The sequence below is a fragment of the Gymnoscopelus microlampas genome (genome assembly GCF_963454915.1).
Source record: "Gymnoscopelus microlampas genome assembly, chromosome: 21".
Lineage (NCBI taxonomy): Eukaryota > Metazoa > Chordata > Actinopteri > Myctophiformes > Myctophidae > Gymnoscopelus > Gymnoscopelus microlampas.
In genome coordinates, this window is record NC_139958.1 from 35,402,486 (window position 1) to 35,426,620 (window position 24,135).

The 24,135-nt window shown below is 44.2% G+C and overlaps 2 protein-coding genes and 1 pseudogene across 3 annotated transcripts in view; 1 reads left to right on the forward strand and 2 right to left on the reverse strand.

Moving 5' to 3' along the window:
* The window catches only part of klf4 (Kruppel like factor 4), a 107,457-nt gene that overhangs the window by 57,382 nt on the left and 25,940 nt on the right, over positions 1-24,135 (forward strand). The gene's annotated exons all lie outside the window — the stretch shown is intronic.
* On the reverse strand, positions 8,824-10,584 carry LOC311037942 (V-type proton ATPase subunit B-like; annotated as a pseudogene). Its single transcript has 2 exons — positions 10,571-10,584; positions 8,824-9,915 (listed from the first exon to the last, which is right to left on the reverse strand). The product of its transcript is annotated as a V-type proton ATPase subunit B-like (transcript).
* On the reverse strand, positions 12,685-13,458 carry LOC311038085 (proteasome subunit beta type-4-like; the record flags this gene model as incomplete). Its single annotated transcript, XM_084047414.1, has 1 exon — positions 12,685-13,458. The coding sequence occupies one exon, from the start codon at positions 13,456-13,458 to the stop codon at positions 12,685-12,687; it is 774 nt and encodes a 257-aa protein (XP_083903540.1).

The window sequence follows — 24,135 nt, forward strand, 5'->3', positions numbered from 1 at the left end:
CACCACAAATGAACACCAAAGGCCAAGTGGCCTTGCCCTTACAAAATTCCAGGCCAGGACGCAAATCTATACTGTAAAGACCTAATTCTGAGAGTATACAAACACTCTCAGGGTTACATATCGTTAGCCTCATAGCATTTTGCCTAAGTAATTTTTTGGTCAAATTGACATTTCTGCCTAACTCTACTCTCCTAACACTGCTGCTTCATTGTGCCTTATTGCCTATGTCATCAGCCTATCATAATGCTTCCACATTCCATCGCTTTTTTCAAGTCATTTTAAATCAACTTTTTGACTTAGTCAGAAATAACAGCAGTGTTAGGAGAGTAGAGTTTGGCAGAAATAAATAAAAGCAGTTAAACATGACTTGATTTTTCATTTGTTCTTTTCTGAAAACCTTAAAAATATGACTCAGGCAATATATGCTAATATATGAGGCTAACGATATCCGTAACTCAGAAAAAATCAAAAAATAGCTAAGGTAGCAGATTGACAAGTTCAAAAGTTTCGAGCTGCCACTTTTGATGCTTTTGTGTGACGCTGTAGTATGATCAAGTAGGGCGTTCATTTAACGAAAAAAACACAAAAAGTTTAAATATGGAGATAACAGGTTTCTGCCCGACAACAACAATATGCAATATCTTGCATCAAACCTCCATATAAAAGGCCGTGACCACGCGACCCAGTTGATTCAAACAGCTTGAGAATAGCAGAAAGCAGATACAGTGTATATCAGTTGATCTCTAGCGGTATTTGGCTTTGCGTACATATAGTGAAAGTGAACAGTATGCAACATCTGGAGGTGATCTATAGGGAACGACAACATGATGTTAGCACTAAGGCCTGACAGCCAGCGGGACGGAGAGAGGCCCCCAAAGGACAGGCTGGATTACTCGCGCTGAATGGAAACCGGGGGATTATCTATCATAACATAAACATAATCAGCCCCATCATTCAATCTTCATAGAGAATCAGAGACACTTTGAAAGCACTTTGTCGCTGGCATTCCTACTGTGACACATTTGGACACTTTTGCCGCGCACACTTTGCAGTATTCAGCTTTACTTCCTAGCATTCCTTGACCTTTTTTGAGCTCCGGACCACTTGCATATTTCGAACAATCCTCAAGGACCACCTCACTCCACCTCCCCACAACAACATGTATGTATTTAATGTAAAGTGTATATTTAAGATTAATGATCTGTAAGCCGGATTCATACTTAGTTGGACCCTGCTGTCGCACACCAAAACAAGCTCACAATGTGCCGTGCTGCAATGCGTTGTGAGCTTGTAGATCTGCAATTTGCGCGACACTGCACGCAAGAAAGTATATCAAGACAGTCATTTTTTAAACCTTTGGTCTCACCACATCTGTCTTACAATTGATGCACTTATGAAATGTTACTTAAACATATTTTTTTATACATTTAACAAAAGTGCAATATATTGTATTAAGTGAAGGGTACATTTTTTAGTTTATTTTTCCATAATATGGAGAAATAAAAGGAAAGAAATATGTGTGATATATTGTATGAAGACAACGCATACAACTGGTGGTAACAGAAACAAGTTGACAATATATTTTATTAAAACATTTCCCCATGGACCAGCTGTAATCATGCCGCGGACCACTAGTGGTGGACCACTGGTTGAGAAACCCTGCACTGGACTGTAGATCAACCCATTCAATCCGGGAACGCATCTGTGTCATTTTAGATTTTCGCCTATAACCATTATTCTATATTTGGCTATTCAAAAATAGCAGATATACAAGCTCATGAGCTTATAAATCTGCAAATCTTTGAATATATACATTTTCTAAAGCGAACATTTTTAACTCAAATCTTTGCTTCTGGGGGACCCTGGAACAAAATATTTTGAGATAGGGGTCGGCGGCCAAATATACATATCATTTTGGGGGTCCTTGACAAGAAAAAGTTTGAGCACCACTGATATTATAGCAACATGCGGTTTTCAGAAAACTGTCAGGATTTAGAAGACATTTGTAGACGCGTTCCCGGATTGAATGGGTTAAAATGGTGTCAGTGAACAGCGTAATAGAGTGTGTTGTTCGGTGCCACATACAGACCATGGAGCGCTTCAGAGCCCAGGAATCCGTGCAGCTGACACAAGGAGCTACAAGATGACGCAACAGCGAGAGCTAGCTGAGTCGCTGCCATGGGGTTTGAGGTTGCAGCACGCTCTGGCCTGCCGCCCTCACTGATCCTCTCTCTCTCTCTCTCCCTCCCTGAGTCACTTTATTATGGCGTGGCTCTTTGGAGGCCAGCCGTCTGGAAGAGGGTCTATGCCTATGCGTGTGTGTGTGTGTGTGTGTGTGTGTGTGTGTGGGGGAGTCTTTGGTGGCTTTGGGGGTTCATAGTGCATTTAACATTTAGTTGAAGTTTAATCGTGTCTATTTCAGAATCTTCTATCTATCTATCTATCTATCTATCTATCTATCTATCTATCTATCTATCTATATATCTATCTACTCTATCTATCTACTATCTATCTACTCTATCTATCTATCTATCTATCTATCTATCTATCTATCTATCTATCTATCTATCTATCTATCTATCTATCTATCTATCTATCTATCTATCTCTAATTGACTTCAAAATACTAATCACTACCTACAAAGCCCTCAGCAACCAGGCCCCCCGGTACCTCTCTGAACTCATCCAACACCACGCCCCCTCCCGCTCCCTCTGGTCGGGTGATGCCAACCTCCTGGACACCCGCAGGACAAATGAGTGAAACCTGGGGTGACAGGGCCTTCTCGGTGGCCACCCCCAACCCCCCTCACTGTGGAACTCACTGTCAGCTCACATCAGAGCTGCACCCACCCGCACCACGTTTAAAACCACACTCAAAACCCACCTTTTCAGACTTGCATTCCCCACATAAATCCCAACCCCCCTTTGTTTACCTTTCTTTTATAGTTTTTGACCTTTTTAACTAGTTTTTCCTATGTTGTTTTTATCTTGTTTCTGTCCAGCGACTTTGAGTATCTCTCTATCTATCTATCTATTTTAGTATTGGCGTCATAGTACATCTCCTCCTTTCGTGTATCGTCGTATGTCCAGCTCAGTGTCGTGCAGCCACGCCATCGTCTCTGGTCCCACTAGGAAGAGGCCGGCCTCTGAAGGTGGTCTGTACAGGAGACAGACAGGTGGTGATAGACGGTGGTGATAGACGGGCGACATGACGTCCAAGCTCCACATGGCAGCCACGCTGTTATTAGACCCTGTCTTGTTCCTTGTTTATTAGCATTTTCACTTGGCTCTTTCTATCTCTTTCACTGGCAGTATATTATCTATTCTGCGTCTGGCAGCAGGTATAGCGTCTACCTGATACCTACTCACTATATTCCAGAGAGCTTGAGCTTCTCCACAGAACACTTCATGAACAGCACTTGGTTCTCAAACCTTTTAATTTCATAACACCCCCATAACTCTCGGAGTTACAGATCTGTAAGGGTCCATTTGGAACCCCCTCAAGGAACCCTGAGGGTCCCTGGACCCGACTTTGAGAACCACTGCTTTAGATGAACCAGAGCTGTTTCCATTTATTACACTGTCAGTGATACGTATCATCTGCAGTCATCTGTCACCAAGGAGCTTAGGGTGGCAACCGTTCAGACGTGTGCACGGCCATTCATAAAGTGATGCTGTTCTGTTCCTAATTCTTGCTTGACAGTCCCATTATGTATCTCATATCCAGATCATGAATGTCTCTATCGTTACAATAATACAATACAATGACTCACAAGTCTTGAAGAATAAAAAAGACCTACATGTACTACAGTATACCGTTAAAACATGTTGATAAAATTATACATACACATTTAAAACATATTTTAACTGTTGTATTTGACATGCAAGTTGGTCATCAAGATGATGGGACGAGAGAAAAATGCAATTTTAAGGGTTGCAATAGAGCTACAGTATCTGGTATTTGGTATGGGGGGGGGGTCATGTGAGACAACATTTATGAGATTACTAACCAGGCAAAAAAAGTCGTACAGTAAAGGCAATTTACATGAATGAATTAAAGTGTAGTGTTTTAGGGATCCTTGAGTGTGTTCCTGGAGGTCCCTAGCAAAATCAATTGATATAACATCAAAATATGTTAACCCTATCGGTTATTTGAAAATAGCAGATCTACAAACTCACAACACGTTGGGATTTGATGCGTGCGTTGTGAGCTTGTTGATGCAAAAAAGTTTGGAATATTTTGTATGGGAACACAAATCTGGTGGTCGCTGGCACAAAATATACTCAGATGGGGGTCCGCGGCCGAATACATATTATTTTCGGGCCCTTGACCTTATTTTATTTTTTTGAGAAGCACTGGTCTAGTTCAAGCTGTCGTCTAACCTCCCTCCTCTCTATTCCACTTGTCCTCCCCTCTCCTCCTCCTCCTCATGCCTTAACAAGCACTGTCATGGTAATATGTACTTCCCGGTTGAAATACTGAAAAACAAGACGAGAATCTGTCCAGGGAGCTTATTATGAACAGGGATAAGTAGCCAAAGAAAGCCAAACTCTGTCTGCCTCAGACTGTTTGAATTTAAAGCAATTGCGTCGATCAGCCTCTCCTCTCCGCTCCCTCTGCTTACACGCGCACGCACACGCACACGCACACAAGTTTGTATTACTATACTTGTGAGGACATAGAATTTTTTTCATGTTTTCATGTTTTCCGGCTTCGAAATTAGCCGGAAAACAGCAGATCCACAAGCTCACAACGTGTCGCGCTGCGACACGTTGTGAGCTTGTAGATCGGCAGTTTTTCCGGTGCGCGACACTGGCGCCGACTGAGTATAAAAACTGGGCATAACTCCCAAACCCCTAACCTCTAAACCTAAACCTCTAAATGTCTAACCCTAACACCCCAACTCGAATCTTTTCCTAGTTGTAAACCCCGAATCATATGTACTGTAACCATAAAACAACCGTTTCTCTTGTGAGCACTAGGAAAAATTACCCTCACAATGTCTGTTTCTCAAAAAAATCTGCTATACTTGTGGGGACATTTGGCCCTCACGAGTACAGTAATACAAGCACACGCACGCACGCACGCGTGTGCGCGCACACACACACACACACACACACACTATAGGAAACATTACGATCCAGCTGCCTCCCGTCCAAATGGAACCCACAGCTCTGCCAGCAGATGATGATGATGATGATGATGTGATGAAGTTGCACTGGACAGCATGCCTTCACTGGTCCCATGATGACATCACAGACTGATGTCATTCAGACGGGTGTGGCGATTGGACAGGCAGCTGAGCGAGGTTTTGGCGCGCACGTGTGTGTGTGTGTGTGTGTGTGTGTGTGTGTGTGTGTGTGTGTGTGTGTGTGTGTGTGTGTGTGTGTGTGTGTGTGTGTGTGTGTGTGTGTGTGTGTGTGTGTGTGTGTGTGTGTGTGTGTGTGTGTGTGTGCGTGCGTGCGTGCGTGCGTGCGTGCGTGCGAGCGCGCGCGCGCGTGTGTGTGTGTGTGTACACACAGGCACGCATGTTAGGGCAGGGTGAAAGTATGCAGTGTCCTCTGGGGTTCTCTGGAGTCAAGTCAGAGTTCTGGCTCTGTTACTTTGGAGGAGGAGAAGGAGGAGGAGGAAGAAGGGGTGGTGGTGCTTGTGTACAGATTAACCACATGAACCCTAGCCATAGGCGGCCTTAGCTATGTATCACCCGTTTCAATTGAAACGGGGCCCTGCCCTCAGTCACTGACGCACCGAATCTCGCAGATGCGCGTTACTGCGCACAGAGATGTGTTCAGAACCGTTTCCACCAGCAGCTTTTTCACAGCACATTTGTCGCTCGCAGAAAGCAGCCCAATAGACAAAAGTTTAGTAGCTTTATCATATTCTAATGAATAAATAAAAATCCGCAAGATACACAGATTATTTTGTGCATGTCAGAAACATCCCGTCTAGAGTCTATCCCGTCGAGTAAACAACAAGTCAGATGTCAGGGCTCATTTAGATGAATCATCACATTCATTTTTGAAAGTGGCTCTTGAAACCACAGACTGGGGTCAAATGTGCACCGTGCCAGCATGGATAGCCGCAATAGCTCTTGAAACGGGCCCCCAGATCCCTAAAGTCTCTATTCTGGGGGTGAACATTAAGGCAAAAATATGATCTACAAGATCACAACGCGTCGGGTTGCTACGTGTTGTGAACTTGCAGCTATTTTCGGTGAAGAGATTTGGTGTAGAGGGAAAACGGTGCAGACCTGGTATAGAGCCCTGGGGGACCCCAACGAAGTATAATAGAGTAGGTGTTTTTAAAGGAGCACACCGGCCTTTTTGATATGTGAGTTTTTTGTCACTCTTACTTTGACAGGATTTCATTCCTGAAAACCATTTTTCCCACACCACAGCTAAAAAGACAAAAGTGGTGAAAGATATCGTTGGGATTATTTTCAGGGTGAATTGATGAACGATAAAAACACAGACAGTCATTCAAAATCCATCCGAAATGTACCAAGCGTCACATTCAGCACATCACTATAGTTATGTATGCACAGCCCATACTGAGAATTGTACAAAAACTGGTTATCCAGCCTCTGACCTACTGTATATATCCTAGTAGTTTGCAATAACAGTAAATGTGAGTGCAAAGTGTACACGTCCTGCCATCAGATGTGGACGTCACAGGAAACCTTTGAACACACTATGACCATGCAGAAAGGGAATCCACAACACACGCACACCTACAATCAGTGATGGAAGAAGTACTCCCACGTTTTACTTCAGTAAAAGTATCAATACTGCAATGTAGATATACTCTGTTACAAGTAGAAGTCCCGTATTCAAAATGTACTTGAGTGAAAGTACAAAAGTATCAACATCAAAATGTACTTGTACTAAAAGTAAAATTACTCATTGTGCAGAATGTCCCATTTAAAAAAGTTCAAAATGTATAAAAAATCTTTTGAAATGTTCAAATGGTTGTGTTTTGTAATAATAATCCAAATCTACAAAGTAACTAGTAACTAAAGTTGTCATATATGTTGTAGTGGGGTAGAAGTAAAAAGTATTGAAAATTGTAAATACTGAACAAAGTAAAAAATACCTTAAATTGTACCTAAGTACTTGAGTACTTGTACTTAGTTACTTTACTCCCCTGCCTACAATACACACACACACACACACACACGCACGCACGCACGCACGCAGGCACGCACACACACACACACACACGTGCATGCAGTCACGTACACACACGTGTGTAACCCCATGCCATCTGTACCTGGACGCACAGTGATTGAGTAATCCAATATCCTTTATAGTGTTCCCCCAAGTCCACCAATGGAGTTTCCTCAGGTCTCTCTCCCTCTCTCTCTCTATCTCCCTCTCTCTCTCTCGCTGTCTGTTAGGAGAGCCTAGAGTTATTGGTTGGACTTTGGTTGGCCTCCACGGTAGAGCACTGGGCCACAAACCTCCTACGCAGTCCACAGCAGACACCAACACATATCAGCGCTTGTGGTAATATTTAAATTGATGTGTCGTCAAGGCAACCAAACAAACAGTCGCATTACACAGCGCTATTACAAGGAACTATGTACTGTACCTTACGGGAATGCGTGTGACACCAGAGTTCAATGCAGAAATAATGACAAACAAATAACCTGGAAACCAATCCATGTTGGCCGTGATTGAAGGAGAGCAGTGGTGGACAAAGTGCTCAACCCCAGTACTTGAGTCAAAGTATAAATACTCATGGTCAGATATAACTCAACTGCAAGTTGAGTCATACATGCATACATTGCGACAGCTTGTACATCATCTATTTTCACTATATTTGAAATATGGCTTAAGCAAGGGATAATTGACGGGTAGCTGGTCATTATTGATTTATAAATAATGACTGGCTAACCGTCAATTATCCTGCTTATTACATGGCTACTAATGAATTAATTTATGAATTGACCCAAAAGTAAGAACAAAACGAAGTATTTCCTTGCTTACGGCAATGAAAGTATTCCAAGTGTTGCGCTGGGCAGACACGGTCGCCTCGGAAAACAAGGAAGTGTTGATCAAATAGAACACATTTTCGGTTACTGCATTGTCTATTTCTCGCTTTAAATGTTTTCTAAAACATTCCTGAGAGCAATGTTTAGGTGTAAATGACATTGTGTGTTTGTTTACATGGCTGTCATGTGGGATACGTCACAAAATCAAGCAGCGCAGATTGATATCAGCAGGTGCTCTGAGCCTTTGATTAGACAGCGGTCTGTTATTGAGCTCATCGCTCATTATCCAGAAATAACACGCCACTGAATTCAGTGATTGACCAATCAGAATCAAGCATTCAATAAGCCATGTAATAAGTGGTTATAATGTACTGTTTCCCTTACTAGAAATGTAGTGGAGTCAAAAGTACAATATTTGTCTGTAGTGGAGTTAAAGTCATAAGCCTGTATGTAGTATGTTGTGAGAATTTGAATGACTCCAACAAATGATAAACTGTTTAGGTTTCAAGTTAGTGGAACTGTCCAAATGATTATTGAAGTCAGTGGAGATGACAATGAATATTGAAGTCAGTGGAGATTCATCAAGGAAACCATGATTGTTGGAGGATGATTCACTAGTCGTGTCATGGTAATGTCGGTGATACAAGTTTAAGAACGAACCACTACTAACTTTGCACATACAGTATGAGGATACATATGTATCCTCTGGTAGATATGGTGTCTTGCCCCAATTGACAACACTAGCTCCCCCTTCCGGGTACAGGTTTGTAGGGTGGAAACAACTGTGGAGGGTGACATTGGAACCGAGCATCCTCTCCACTAAGCAGACTTCAGTGGCGGGTGGCAGACTCCCTTGGGTAGAACTTAGCCAGGGTGCTCTGAGGAATCCTCTTAAGCATTTCTTTAGTGAAAATTCGTAGCAGCTGCTAGCCGATGTCCAGGGTCTCGTACACTTTCCGGTTGTTGTACGGGCCCTGAGCAATGAAGTTCTTCTCAAACTTCTGCAGGAACTCGAGGTACAGCAGATCAACCGCAGAGAGGGCGCCCTTACCAATGGTGTAGCAGGCGTATATCGGCATGGTCCTTCCTGGTCATGCCGTCACCAATGGCAGACTTCATCAAACGAGACAGCGACGGCAACATGTTGATAGGTGGGTAGATCTGTCTGTTATGCAAGCTGTCTGTCGACGTAGACTTGTCCGGTGATGTATCCGGTCAGGAATTGAGCGGGTTGATGTCATTGATTGGCATGGTGAGGATGGGGATCTGGGTGATGGAGCCGATCCGGCCCTCAACTCGGCCGGCGCGCTCATAGATAGTGGCCAGGTCCGTGTACATGTAACCAGGAAAGCCGCGACGGCCAGGCATCTCCTCCTTGGCAGCGGACACCTCTCTCAGAGCCTCGGCGTAGGAGCTCATGACTGTCAGGATGACAAGGACGTGTTTCTCACACTGGTACACCAGGTACTCGGCCGTGGTCAGCGCCAGACTTGGGGTGATGATGCACTCAATGATGGGGTCATTGGCTATAGGTTCAAGAAGAGACAGACGTTTTCCATGGAGCCGTTTTCCTCTAAATCAGATTTGAAGAAGCGGTCGGTCTCCATGCCGACCCCCATGGCTGCAAAGATGATGGCAAAGTAGATGATGGCAAAGTTCTCGTCGCTGTAGTCCATCACATCCTTGGATTTCTGTACCAGACCTGCCTGGCGACAAATCTGGGCAGCAATCTCATTGTGGGGCAGCCCAGCGGCAGAGAAAATGGGGATTTTCTGTCCTCTGGCAATGCTGTTCATGCCATCGATGGCGAGATGCCAATCTGGATAATTTCCTCAGGATAGATACGGCACTGAGGGTTGAGGTTAGACAACACACTCCTTATTTGGGCGTAGCTGCATTCGGAACTCCTTATATGGTTATGGCTGAGTCATAGAGACATGAGTGTGATAGCACGGTTCAACGGTTGAAGGCCCAACACATTAAACTTTAGTGGGTAAGTTGCTAAGTGGCTGCGTAGTAGAATGCACTTGCTCAAGGACACTTAAATGTGATGCCAGGAGGAGTCGGGATCGAACCAGCCGCTTTACTTCCTGTGCCATAGGCAGGGGACAGGAGGAACTATCAGCCTTAGTTGTGAACATGGCTGATATGATTGATGTGTTTGTTCTAACCCACAGTGCACTGGATTCCCCTGAATGCTCCGCTATGAATTATTACTGGTGCTGTCAGTCAGGGAAGCTCTGTGGTGATTAATCATTATATTCCTGTCAGCAGTCCAACACTGTGCTTGTCACTCTGCTGAAATTATGCTGATTCACACCAATTCATAGTTTGTTCCACCAGTGGTGGAAGAAGTACACAGATTTTGTTTTACTTAAGTAAAAGTAGCAATACCACAATATAAAAAGACCCTGTTACAATTAAAACGCCTGTATTCCAATACAATTTTAAGTAAAAGTACCAAAGTAAAGGTACTTTAAGTCAGAAAACTCACAAATAGTTTTAGAACAATAATAGCTTGAGAAAAAGTGTGAATATTATATTTTATCTTGGCATTCAGACTCTCCTATACATTACTTCCCGCTCAGCATAATTAGAAGATATAACCATTTAAGAGTGGGTGATGTTATACATCTATATAGTACATCCTTAGTACAATAGTTGCCTCTGAAGTGTAATGGAGTAGAATTGTAAAGTGTTGAAAAATGGAAATAGCCTACTCAATAAAAGTAAAAGTACGTCAAACGTTTACTTAAATATAGTACTAGTAGGAGGTAGAGTGGCCACGTGGGAAACGGAAGGTTCTCGGTTCGATCCCCAGCTCCGCCTGAGTTGATGTCGAAGTGTCCTTGAGCAAGACAGAATCCCTAACTGCTCCTGATGAGCGAGTTGGTCCTTTGCATGGTTTCCTCCGCCGTGAATGTGTGGGTGAATGTAATGCACATTGTAAAGTGCTTTGGATAAAGTCTCTATATAAATGCACCCTTTACCATTTTATTATGGGAGTGATATTTAGAATTTAGGTGGAGAATAGGTTAACCCCTTCAGTGCTATATACTTTGTATATGCTTTACTTTGTACAAAAGTGCAAGTGGTTAAGAGATCAAATGTAAATGTAGGAGAAGGGCCACAGGCCAACAGAGGAGGATGATTAAATACAATATTTGACACAATATGACAACATCTCCTCCATATATACTGTAATACACTATGTCTACCCGTGTTTGTTTTATATATAGGGTAGTGCAGTATATTGTACAGGGCTGTGAGTAAGGGTTTGTGGTTTGTAAGGACTTGTAAAGGGTGATTTATATTATTTTCGGTATGCGATGTGGCGCTGTGCGAAACCAAGAGTAAATCAGGCATAAGCATTGAATGTATGTGTATTTGACAGTGTTTGTTGGAGAAAAAAAAAACAGCACAAAAGCAGACAAAACATTATAAAGTTATGAGAAAAGAAACAAAAAATGATTTATTAAGTGTGATTCACCGAGAGGTGGCCTTGGTGTTTGTGGAAAGCCAAACCCCCAAATTAGATACAATAAAAAAATATGTCCAGTGACATTACTGTCAGCGCCGGAGGTTGAAGGACAGCTGCATAGCTGCGTGCGGCCAACAAATGATTTGTCTCTCGTGGAATTTTAAATTAGCAGTTCCAAACAATTGAGGTAATAGGGCCGTTTCAATGTCTTCACATTGCAAGGATGGTACACACAGAGTCGAGCACATGAAGTCTCTCTCTCTCTCTCTCTCTCTCTCTCCCATGTGTATTAACATCTGAGTAAACCACCACTCTAAACTCTCTTACACAATTAGGGGACTTTTTTTGCTGCCGTCACACAACTCACAATATGGCTCCACAAACCCCAGAGGTTAGTTTATGGACTTGTAATTTGCATTTATGAGACCGGCTTAAGTGGTTGAGAGTTGAAGACGAAGAAGAAAAGCTATTCTGAGAATGTATATGTATGTACATACGTACAGTATGAGTATGTATGTATGTACTGTATGTCCATTTGAGTACCGGTGAATCAAAATCATGAAATTGTCATGTGTCAGTACAACTCAATTTACAGAACATTAGAAAGGGGCACTCCGCAGAGTGCATATCTCCTCTAGTCCATTTGGCCTACCCAAAGATATACGTATGTAAATTGTGGGTTGCATTTTGCCTTGTCAAAACCCACTTGACAGCTGGTTTGTGTAGTCTGTGTCAGCGATTCTCAATCCTTTCTGGATCAGGGCCCACTTGAAAATCTATCAAGCGTTCGTGGCCCACCTACCACTTAACACCTTTTTTTGTGGCATTTTTGCCTTTGGAGAGACAAGAAACGGGGAGCGCCAGGGAGGGTCGGGGAGTGACATGCAGAAAATCTGCAGCCGAACCTGGGACACACTGTCAGGCAACAAGAGTAGATCTGACTTCATATTGATGATGTGTGGGACGACATATTTGGGCAAGAAGGTGGAAGGTGGAAAAATATATATATTCACAATAATCTGAAGTCTTTGGGGGGGACTTACATCCTAGGTCTACTGGCAGTGGTTTGAGATTATCCGCAGACACAGACACAATGGATGAAAACATGATCTCCCCACTTGCCGCCTTCAGCCGGCAGGGATAATTATGATCCATGTGTTACCCTACTGTGTCACAAAAACAACAACAGAGTAGGTGAGGGTCTTCCTCTTTATTCAAAGCCACTGACCATAAGGGCAATGTCCCAGTTTGTCTCTGAGGAAAGAGGACCCACAATCTCCACCCCCTCCTCCGTGACTATGGCGATCTCGTACCTTTTGCAGGAGCGTGCGTCGCGGTAGTACAGAACTTTGAGACAGCGCTCCAGCAGCTCCCTGGCCTCGTCCTTGGTCATGGCAGCCTTGTTCTCCATGGCCTCCCTCATCAGGGGCTGGGCCAGGTACGCTCCGAAGCCCGTGGCCACCGTGGGAGCTTCGTAGGCCACGCCCAGCTTGTCCACATAACCCAGGAAGCTCTCTCCGTTGTGGACGCCTCCTATGACCACGGTATTCCACAGCGGGTTCATCTTGCAGCGGCGGTTGTACATCACTCTGGTCAGCCAGGAATGAACCGCCTTGGGGCTGAGGCTGTGGCCGTCGTCCAGCAACTCGTCGTCCGTCACCATCTGTTGGATGACCTGCTGGAGGTACTGGTAGTCGGCGTAGTCTCCCGACATTCCCAGTATGGCGCCGTCGTTGACCTTCATGAGACGCGAGATGTTCCTGAAGCGGGCCAGAGAGCCGTAGGAGCCCAGCATGTCCGACGCTATCATCACCCCTCCGGTGAACTTCAGCCCCACCACGGAGGTCCCCGTCACCGTGGGATGGAGTGTGTGCTTGACGGGACCGCCGCCGCCGACGTGCTGCTTGTTTCCTGGGAAGGAATAAAACTGTCCAGGCTCGGGTCCATCTTCCCAAAAACCCAGCTTGATACCGCTGGACTGCATGTTGACAATGTCTTAGAAAGTTATAAGATATGTTACCACTTAACACGGCAGCCATTCAGTGTTTTATTTGGGATAGCTGACCCCTTACATGATGTCATCACCATGACATCAGGCAACATATTGTCAGAGTGCTTAGTTAGTGTAGTACCCATTATCATTGGAGGCCAGTATATGATGTCAGCACTACGATTTGCAGATTTATTGATATCTTTTGGAGAACCGCTGATCAGACAGACTTTACGATGGGCACCGAGTTTGAAGTCGATTGGTCGGGCGGTTCTAGAGATACACGAAGGACAGATATACAGAGATTCCGCGCCTTTATAGAAGCACAAGGCCCAATGCCTGTTGGGAACAATGCCCGGTGGGAATGCAGTATGGTACCCGTTTTCATAGTACCTGTTGTACCCGTCTGTCTGTGTCCCTTGCCCATATGGAAATGTCTGTCTGTCTGTACTGTGTCCCTTTAATGCCCATATATTGAGATCCCTGATGTCATCAATATGACATCATTGCACTGACACCGGTCAGACGGATCACACAGAGATTCCATGCATTCTTCTGGGATTTCTCCATAGTACGGATCCTACAATACTGACTTCCCACTCTGTACATCACTCCCATGCGTCCTTGGTGCTACGCATGCCGAGTTTGAAGGCGATCGGTCAGACATGACCGATCTCTCGAGACATGCAGGGGACAGACGGACACGGACACAGAGATATGCAGGGGACAGACGGACATGCACACAGACATTTCATGCATTTCGACGAGTGTGATGCCCGCCACACTCGTCATAATATAAACACAGTTTATATTATTCTTTTGCATGTACAGTATATAGTCTCCTACCACCTATATTGGATTATTGGCTCAGGAATGAGACTAAAACAAAAAAATCTCCATGAATTCAAGGCTTCATGGGTTGAATAATTAGGTGAAGCATTCCTTTAAGTAAAAAAGAAGTTTTGTACTTGTTCCACCACTACCCACTAGAAAGATGTGTGTTGCAGTTGATCACTTGCCACCAAGAGGGTGTTGGTTCACTTCCCCTTCCAGCTCTGTGCCGCCATGCCAAAGGGCCAAACCCCTGGCACCGTCCCTCCTCTGGGTGGAGAGATTCTTTGTCAGTCAGCTCAGTGATAAAAACGCTGTGTCATGGTAGAAAAATGAGGGAGAGGGCAGAAGAAAATCTTACTGTATGTGGACGTAAGCTTGGCCTCTGTGTGTGTGTGTGTGTGTGTGTGTGTGTGTGTGTGTGGGTGTGGGTGTGGGTGTGGATAATTTTCCTGGTCCTCACAAGACAAATGGTTGTTTTATGAATTCTTGAATTAGGCTTACAATTAGGCATTTAGAGGTTAGTTTTGCACGCCCGTGTCGAGCACCGGGAAATAGCCGATCTACAAGCTTGCTATGCGTTGTGAGCTCGTAGATATATTTTCAATACTGTCCTAAAATGTGTGCGTACAAACGTGTGTGTGTGTGTGTGTGTGTGTGTGTGTGTGTGTGTGTGTGTGTGCGTGTGCGCGCGCGCGCGCTTCTTTATGGGTGACTATACACATCTGTGCACGCTTAGTGGTGGATGTGTGTGCTCATGTATTTGTGCCTCTATAATGTATGCACACACACGCACTCGAGCACATGGGCGTGTGTGCATTCCTTGTTCAGGATGGCCGGGCCCGCCTTTTGTGTCTCCCTCCAGCTGACAGTAGCTTCCTGTTGTAGTAATGATCTTTTTATAGCCAGGTTGAGCCGCCCTCTGCCCCTAGGCAGGCAGGCAGGCAGACAGACAGGCAGGCAGACAGACAGACAGACAGACAGACAGACACATGCACGGCATAATCACCTGTTGGCCCATTTATACTCCCCTTCTGAATGTACATGTGTATGTAGGCTACGTAAGATACATACTTGTAGTATGTAAGTAAGTAAGTAAGTAAGTAGTTACAAGTTCAGAATGCAAGCAGCATTGCTCAAAAAACTTCATACTACAAAGACATACGATATGAACGCAGGGAAGGAACAGAAGTATAAATGGGCCTTTAGTCAGAATGGGACATAATTGTAATAGAGTAGAGATGTATAGCAGTGGTTCATTTCTCATTACCTACGGCAGCTGTTCTCAACCTTTTTGGGAGCAGGGCCCGTCTATAGCCGCCCTTGCCAGCGATTCAGAACGTTTTCACTAACCTTTGAAAAATCATAGAATATTATTCCACCACGATCCACCCGCCGAGCGCTTTAAAAGACGTTGAAAGGACGAGTATACTCATCAATACCAGTCAATGAGTTAAGTATCCCAATGAAAACTCACTTATTATCATGTCAACTTATATACCGTAGGTCACTGGTTCTCAGCCTGTGGGCCGGGGCCTGCGACCTGATAAAAAGGAACGGATCTAGTTTAGAGCCCTAGGGTACCCCGGTCAACCAAGGCCCAATCTCAGTTCATCCCCCTTCGCCCTACCCCCTGCTTGCGAAGTGCCCTCCTCCAGGACTTAGGGACCCTACCAAAAAGAGAGGAAGTTGGGACGTGAAACGAGACACTTCTTAAGCATATAGGGTTTAAGAGGTTGATTTTTTTTTTGGCTTCATGGTTCCTGCAGCATTAATCTCATATCTCACTCTCAGCTCCGGTATGGAAGGAGCAGCCTCATTGTTTAAACGTCCAGAATAGCCACACAAGATTAGACCTGGTTTGGCTTTTGTGTGTTGACCAATAATAACCCCGCCCCCCCGTGGCATTCATAGAACTCAGTCTGGGTCAAAGTTAAAAGGGAGGGAAGCCTAAAGGATACAAGTGTCGGTGGCCTTATCCCTCGCCGCTCTGCCTTCTCCTTTCCTTCCTGTAAAAAAAAATCTGATCTCAGAGGCCGCTGGCCTCCTGTCTCTCCGCCCTGCCGGCCCCCCCTCCGAGAGGGAGAAGGAGAGGGAGAGAGGGGGGGGGGCTCTTGTCTGTCCCCGTTGCTTCCTCCTCCACCTTGCCGACATGGGTGGTGCTGCCTGCCGCCGTTGCGTAACGAGGCACAATGTTATGAGGTCACCACCCCGTTGACTGACATACTACTGTACTTACAGTATTATGTCCAATACGCCTGCCTCCCTTTATCCACATTTTATACTTTGGCTATTCAAAAACAGCAGATCTACAAGCTCATAGCGCGGCACCGAGTGCCGTGCTACGAGCTTGTAATATTATATTTTTTTAAAGCGAATAGTTTTTACATTTTTAACTCCAATCTTTGCTTCTGGGGGTCCTGTAACACAATATTTTGAGATGGGGGTCCGCGGCCAAATACATAATACATTTGGGGGTCCTTGACATGAAAAAGTTTGAGAACCACTGTAAGAAACATGTTAGGATTTAGAAGACATTTGTAGAATCCCCAGAAGAAAAGATTTGAGTTACAAATGTTTGCTTTAAAAATATATACATACTCAAAGATTTGCACACAGATTATTTTCCGGACTAAATGGGTTAACTGTACGGTTCCTTAATGGCTCCCTTTAACAATTCCTGTATTTAAAAATAAAATCGACATAATTTTGGCCTCATTATAATTTTTGATAAACACAAATTCTATCATACAGTATTGCATACATATTATTGTAGTGGTTCTCAAAGTGATGTCCTCTGGGTTATTGAGGGGGTTCCAAATGGACCCATACAGGTCTCTAACTGAGAGTTACGGTAGTTGTTGAAATGAAAAGGTTTGAGAATTGAATTTGAAATTGAAATTGGAAGTGATGAGTGAGGAGACAAAATTGGACTGGAACACAAGCTGATAAATGTATCTTTGTGGGGTTCTCTCTATCTTTAACTTTCTGACAATAAACTTTTTGTTTAAAAAAAATCACACCCTGTGTGAAGGAAGCGGTGCCTTTGGGGCGGGGCGTAACTCATTTCAGTTCGTCCCTATTGGTGGTCTGAGTCCACTTACCAAATTTGTACTTGGTAGCATGCTGCAAACTGCAATAATGGCTGTTTACAGCCCAGCCAATGGGCAGACAGAGGGGGCGGGGCTTAAGTAATTACAGTTCGTCCCTATTGGTGGTTTTAGTCCATGTACAAAATTTGTACTCCGTAGCATGCTGTGAACTTGAGTTATGGCTGTTTAAAGGCCAGCCAATGGGAAGACAGAGGGGGCGGGGCTTCAGCAATTAATGCTCGTCCCTATTGGTGGTCTAAGTCCACATACCAAATGTGGACTTGGTGGCGTGCTGCAAACTGGAGTTACAGCTGTTTAAAATCCCGTGCTCATCCCGTGCTCATACGGACGGACGGACATAACATACGCTGGGGGTCCCTGGACCCCTCTTTGATAAGCAGTGGCACGTGTGGCCAATGAGAGGAGAGATGGCATAGGCAATCTCCAAGTGTGTGTGTGTGTGTGCGCGTGTGTTTGTATGTGTTGCCTCTTTGCCGTGCTCATCCCGTGCTCATACGCCGTGCTCATACGGACGGCAAGTGTGTGTGTGTGTGTGTGTGTGTGTGTGTGTGTGTGTGTGTGTGTGTGTGTGTGTGTGTGTGTGTGTGTGTGTGTGTGTGTGTGTGTGTGTGTGTGTGTGTGTGTGTGTGTGTGTGTGTGTGTGTGTGTGTGTGTGTGTGTGTGTGTGTGTGTGTGTGTGTGTGTGTGTGTGTGTGTGTGTGTGTGCGCGCGCGCGCGCGTGTGTTCGTGTGTGCACATGTGTGCAGTATTGGCTTGTGTGTGTGTGTGTGTGTGTGTGTGTGTGTGTGTGTGTGTGTTGAAGTGGCGCATGTGTTGCTACCTTGCCGTGTTCAAACATACGGACGGACATAACATACGGACGGACGGACGGACGCTCATACGGACAGAGTCAAGTGTAGAGCGGTTGGCACCGCTAAAAATCACTTACAGCACCTTTAATTTAACTCTGAAAGTTACAAACCTGTAAGGCTCCATTCCCCCTGGAACCTCCTCAAGGACACTTGGGGGTCCCCGGACCCCACATTGAGAACCAGTGATATAGTGAACTAATAGTGGACTATTGCATACTTTTACTAGTCACACATACAGTACTCAAAAAGAAAACAACAATGAGCGGCCATGATGTTTTGCACGTAATGCATTGTTTTGCGCTGGTTATAAAATATATTTCCATATCGTACAATAAGACCACTATGCTGTGCTATACCTTTCACATTTGTCTGGGCATCTTTAAACTCAAGAACTAAATCTGCGTCTTTGTCCTTATCAATGGACGCATCAGAAAGCCCTCATCAGGAAATGGCCTTTTAATGGCCACGGCTGCCTCTGTACCATAACGTTGGACTTGCCTATCCAATTAAGTTTCAATAAATACATGTCTATGTGTCGTTCATAAGCGGACCTTGTTACAGAGTACAGTCGGGAGCTGTTCAGGTGCGCTGTGTCACTGCGGTCCAATAATGACCCAAAGTGTCTTATCAGATGAACAGTAGTCCATACGAGCATTTCCTATTGCCCACCAACAAGATTACGACATTTTGTGCGACAGTAGGCTACGCAGCGGAGACCAGAGACAGTGATAAGCATCAAATTACCCCAATCAACGGCTAAAACTAGCTGTGCTCGCTGACTGTTTACTGATTCAGAGACTGGGGCCTTTTCAAACAGAGCTGCGCACAGAAAGAAGCACTGTGTTGAATTATTTATGCAAGGAACGACAACAAGTCACATGATGCTGATGTTGCTAAAATTTGAGGTTTGGCAGCCATTTTGTACATTGGGATTTTAACCACTTAAACCCTCTTGTTTTCCCATCTACACCAAATTGTGTAAAAAAAAAGCCGATTTACAAAATGCGTCGCGTGCAATGCGTTTTGAGCTTGTAGATCTGCTATTTTTGGCGGATGTTCCCCCCCCCAGAATAGACATGCTGGCGTTCAGTGGTTAATTAACTTGGCCATGGTCAAGTAAACCACTTAAGAACTCATACAGTAGTTCTTGACTCATATACTGTATGGGGCCCCCAGGTACTGTAAATCATTGTTAGGAACCAGACGGTTCCTTACAGATGTGTTACTTTCAGAGTTAAATTAAAGACGCCGTAAGTGATTCTTTTGTTTTTGTTAAAACAAATGGTTTATTGTGAAGAAGTTAAAGAGAGAGAGAACCCCACAAAGCTGCAGTTATAGAAAGAGGAGAGAAAACAAGACAGAACAGGACCGCGTTGGGTGTCCAAATACCGTCAGGATATTCAACTGGATGATAAGCCAAATTCCTCTCAATATGTTTTATATTCGCAGCATTTAGCGTCGAACCACACTCAATTCTCAGTTCAGACTACAATTTGTTTTACTGGTTAAACCAAAGAATTAGCAGCTAAACACATTCTGTATAATATATCCTTACCCTAGTATTTCATCTGGATATGATTTTTTTAGGGGATGCAAAATCAGCATTTCTCCACTGCTGTGGGCTGTGGTCAGCATTAGAACGCCAGTATGTGTATCGTTTAAGATAAAACTCTGCTACTATCAGTGGCTGGAGGGTGTGTACACACACACACACACACACACACACACACACACACACACACACACACACACACACACACACACACACACACACACACACACACACACACACACACACACACACACACACACACACACACACACACACACTATCATCAAGTGAATATTTACTTTGTTCAGTGGCAACTGTGTGACTCGTTCATATGCCTTCATATCGTCGCTGTCAGGCAGAAACCTTGTATCTTGTATCTTGTATGTCAACTTTTAAAATGTTTTTCATCATTTAATGCTCTACTTTGTCATACAAGCTACAGTAGTGAAAATAGCCGATCTACAAGCTCACAATGTGTCGCATTGCGACGCATTGTGAGCTTGTAGATCGGCTATTTTTACTTCTTCTGAAGATTTTCGTTCTATTTCCTTTAAAGTAACGGTTTAGAACAGATGAGATTTCCACCCGACAGCAACGATATGTGCATGTCAACTGTACGTGGAACCACAATCCGTGCCAAATAAATGAATAATCTTCCAATTTCACTGCTTTTTGTGGCCCCTCTGAGGCTGAGTTATAAAGCGTGGTAATTGATACGACAGCCTGTAATAGTTCATGAAACAATTAAATGTAATAGTATCACTGGTGTCTGAAATGACCTTATACAGTAACACCCTCATTAAGTGTTAACAGGGCTGCAATAGAAACGTAATACTGTAAGAGACTAGTGTGATGTATGTGGTTGTTAGTACCTCTCCTGTTTGTTTCATCAACACCTTTATTTTGTTCTTTTGTTCTTTCTTTCTTTCTCTCTTTTCTCTTCTCCCGCTCTCTCCTGTCATATCGCATGTCTTATGTCTGCTGCATGAACATTCACCCTGCAGTGTGTGAACGCATCGCTGTCCTCTCTGCTCATCTCTAACCTCTCATGTCTAATCGCCGTTCCCACATCCCCCGAAAATAGCTGATCTACAAGCTTAGTTACAAGCGCGTCGCTTTGTATGCTTTTCAATCGCCTATTTCCGCCGAGGAGATTTTGTGTAGAGGGGGGGGGGGGGGGGGGGAGGAGCGGCCCTAGTATATAGCCCTGGGGGACCCCGGTCAACTGAGTGTATAGGGTTTAAGTGGTTAAAGCCAGTGGGGCCCCTGGCCTCGTCTGGCGCACGGATGACGTTGAAGATGAACACAATGATGATGTTGAGAGTAATGGAATACTACTCCTAGCGCTGTAGAAGCTGCTTACGCACAACTGTGAATGACTCACAGGGAGGGGAGGGTCCTCCCTCTCGCCCTGTGCAACTTGTGGTGAGGTATTAAATACTGCAGGAACAGGTTTGACAGCCAATTGCACAATGTGAATAAACTGTAGTGGTGGAACCCACTGGATCTGGACAACCGGATCTCCGTATATGCCCACAATGGGCGGTTCTAGACAACAGCCGATACGGCCATCTTTAGGCAATGCACTCCGGGTTCCTCTGCGACGTACCGAGTGTCGAGTTTGAAGTCGACCGGTTGGCCGCTTCTTGAGATACGTGATGGACAGATACACACACTCACATGCACGCACATAAGCACACACACACAGATTTGCGTAATTTATAGATAGATTTATTTTGTCTGACTGTAAAAGATTCTACAACAAATACTGTATAAATTAATTATGAAATATACACACACTCAGTACAGTATACAGTATATGTGTGTGTGTTCGCAAACAAAATACAATTAAAACAAGTAAATATGGTATCATCTGTAAATACTTTGGTATAGGCAGACATTTGATGACTTCATATAATGACCAAGACCAGAGGCATATGGGCCAGTATGAAGTCAGTATGGAAACAAAGGGCTCTGGTTGGCTGTTCCAAAAATAGTCGTGTGTGTGTGTGTGTGTGTGTGTGTGTGTGTGTGTGTGTGTGTGTGTGTGTGTGTGTGTGTGTGTGTGTGTGTGTGTGTGTGTGTGTGTGTGTGTGTGTGTGTGTGTGTGTGTGTGTGTGTGTGTGTGTGTGTGTGTGTGTGTGTGTGTGTGTGTGTGTGTGTGTGTGTGTGTGCGTGCGTGCGTGCGTGCGTGCGTGTGTGTACCCTGCAGTGGTTCCCAGCTCCATGACAAAGGTGAGAAAGTGACACACTAAACCATGTTCTTCCAGGTCGCACCACACACGTCTGTTAAATCTCTTTCTGCGTGTCTCTCTCTCTCTCTCTCACACACTCACACTCACACTCACACACACACACACACACACACACACACACACACACACACACACACACACACACATGCACACAGCACGGTTATTTGGAGACCAAATGGACTGACTTGTCAGTCAACTAATACCCCGAGGAAATGCACAATAAAAGTCCAGTATTTACACTATGGTTTCTTGTGCACAGTAACCCATTGCAACAGGTTCAGTTCCAATCTGTCTTGGGTCACAACAGGTACAAACACTGTCGCACTGTTCTTATTCGACGTCATTCTGCACTCCGTGGAGCCGGTTCCTGCATTTGTTTGCTTTGCACAGGAAGGAGCCCCTGACTTATTTAACTAGAAAACACAAATAAAAGGCCAGCTGAATAAAGTCCCTCATTGTTAACATTGGTGAGCTTTAAATAGCAAGATGACTTCTTTTCGCTGCATTTGAATGTGGTGACACTGGTGCCCAAGTCTCCAAGACAAACAAAAAGTTGTATTTTTCCCCATGCAGCCACATAGACGAGACGTGTGTGTGTGTGTGTGTGTGTGTGTGTGTGTGTGTGTGTGTGTGTGTGTGTGTGTGTGTGTGTGTGTGTGTGTGTGTGTGTGTGTGTGTGTGTGTGTGTGTGTGTGTGTGTGTGTGTGTGTGTGTGTGTGTGTGTGTGTGTGTGTGTGTGTGTGTGTGTGTGTGTGTGTGTGTGTGCGCGTGCGTGCGTGTGTGTCTCCGTTGATCTCAGCTAAGTTCCATAATGTTCAGACATGTCACCACAGCTCAACATCCTGAATCATATTTTCCTGGTCAAAGTGTTGCTAGCTCACGTCTGCCATGTATGTGAGTGACCATACATACTGTACTTATATATATACACAGTACTGTACATGTATTCGCTGTTGGTTCAAAACCATGTACGTCCAAAACTATTACTTTTTCAGGAAATGGGAAAAGGAACCGGTGTTCCAATGGATCCAATGTAGTGATTATTTAGTCACAGGCTCTTGTTAATACTTTTCTTTGGTTAAATATTTATAAAAACCCACAGACACACGTGGCATCACTATTTTGGGCATGTTGTTATAGTCAAAAATGTCCCAAAACTTGAAGATTGTTCTTTTCTTTTTCATTTCTTCAAAAACAGCTGTGGCTATTTTCGCTACTTTTACATGACACTGTCATACGATGAAGTATAAAATAGGGCATTCATTTATGAAAAACATAAAAAGATGAAATAAGGAGAGCTACAAGCTTTCTGCTCGACAATATGACAATACAGGCCTGCTACTTGGCATGCGTAGGACATTGGAATAAGTCACACACTGGCTGGGTAGAGTCCATTCAGACTGTAGGTCTATAAACTAAGGCAGGGCAACTAGGTCACATACTGTAGTAAACACACCTGTTATGTGAGTCAGACCATTCTCTAACGACGTTAACCACTTAAGCTCTGTTTCAGTGGTTCTCAACCTGTGGTTCTCACTGGTGGGCCGTGAGGGTATTGCAATTGGGCCCCAAATAATTGGCTAAACACTAACATTTTAATGATAATGAAACATTAATATAAAAAACGGTACACCAATACATAAAAACTTAAATTATACTACGTAGGTTCCATTGATCCAAGGGGGAACACAATCGATTGATTTATCATTGAAATAAACATGCTCTGAAAATGCACGCGGCCTACCCATCTGACCACTTAGCACAGCAGCCATTTGGCAGTGGTCAGATGGGTGGGCCACGAACACATTCATGATTTTCAAGTGGGCCCTGATCCAGAAAAGGTTGAGCCCCACTGATATATTTCATACCTGATACTTCGTTGCATGATGAATAATGAAAACAGCCTATGCAAGCTCGGAACATATGTAGATCTGCTATTTGTGAAGACTTTTGAAAAAAGGTCACCTATTTGACATGCCCAAAATAGGAACGCCATGTTGAAAGTGTTTAATTGGCTACTGGTACTTTTGGAAAAGTAATCTAGGATTTTTTTAATATTATTTTTTATA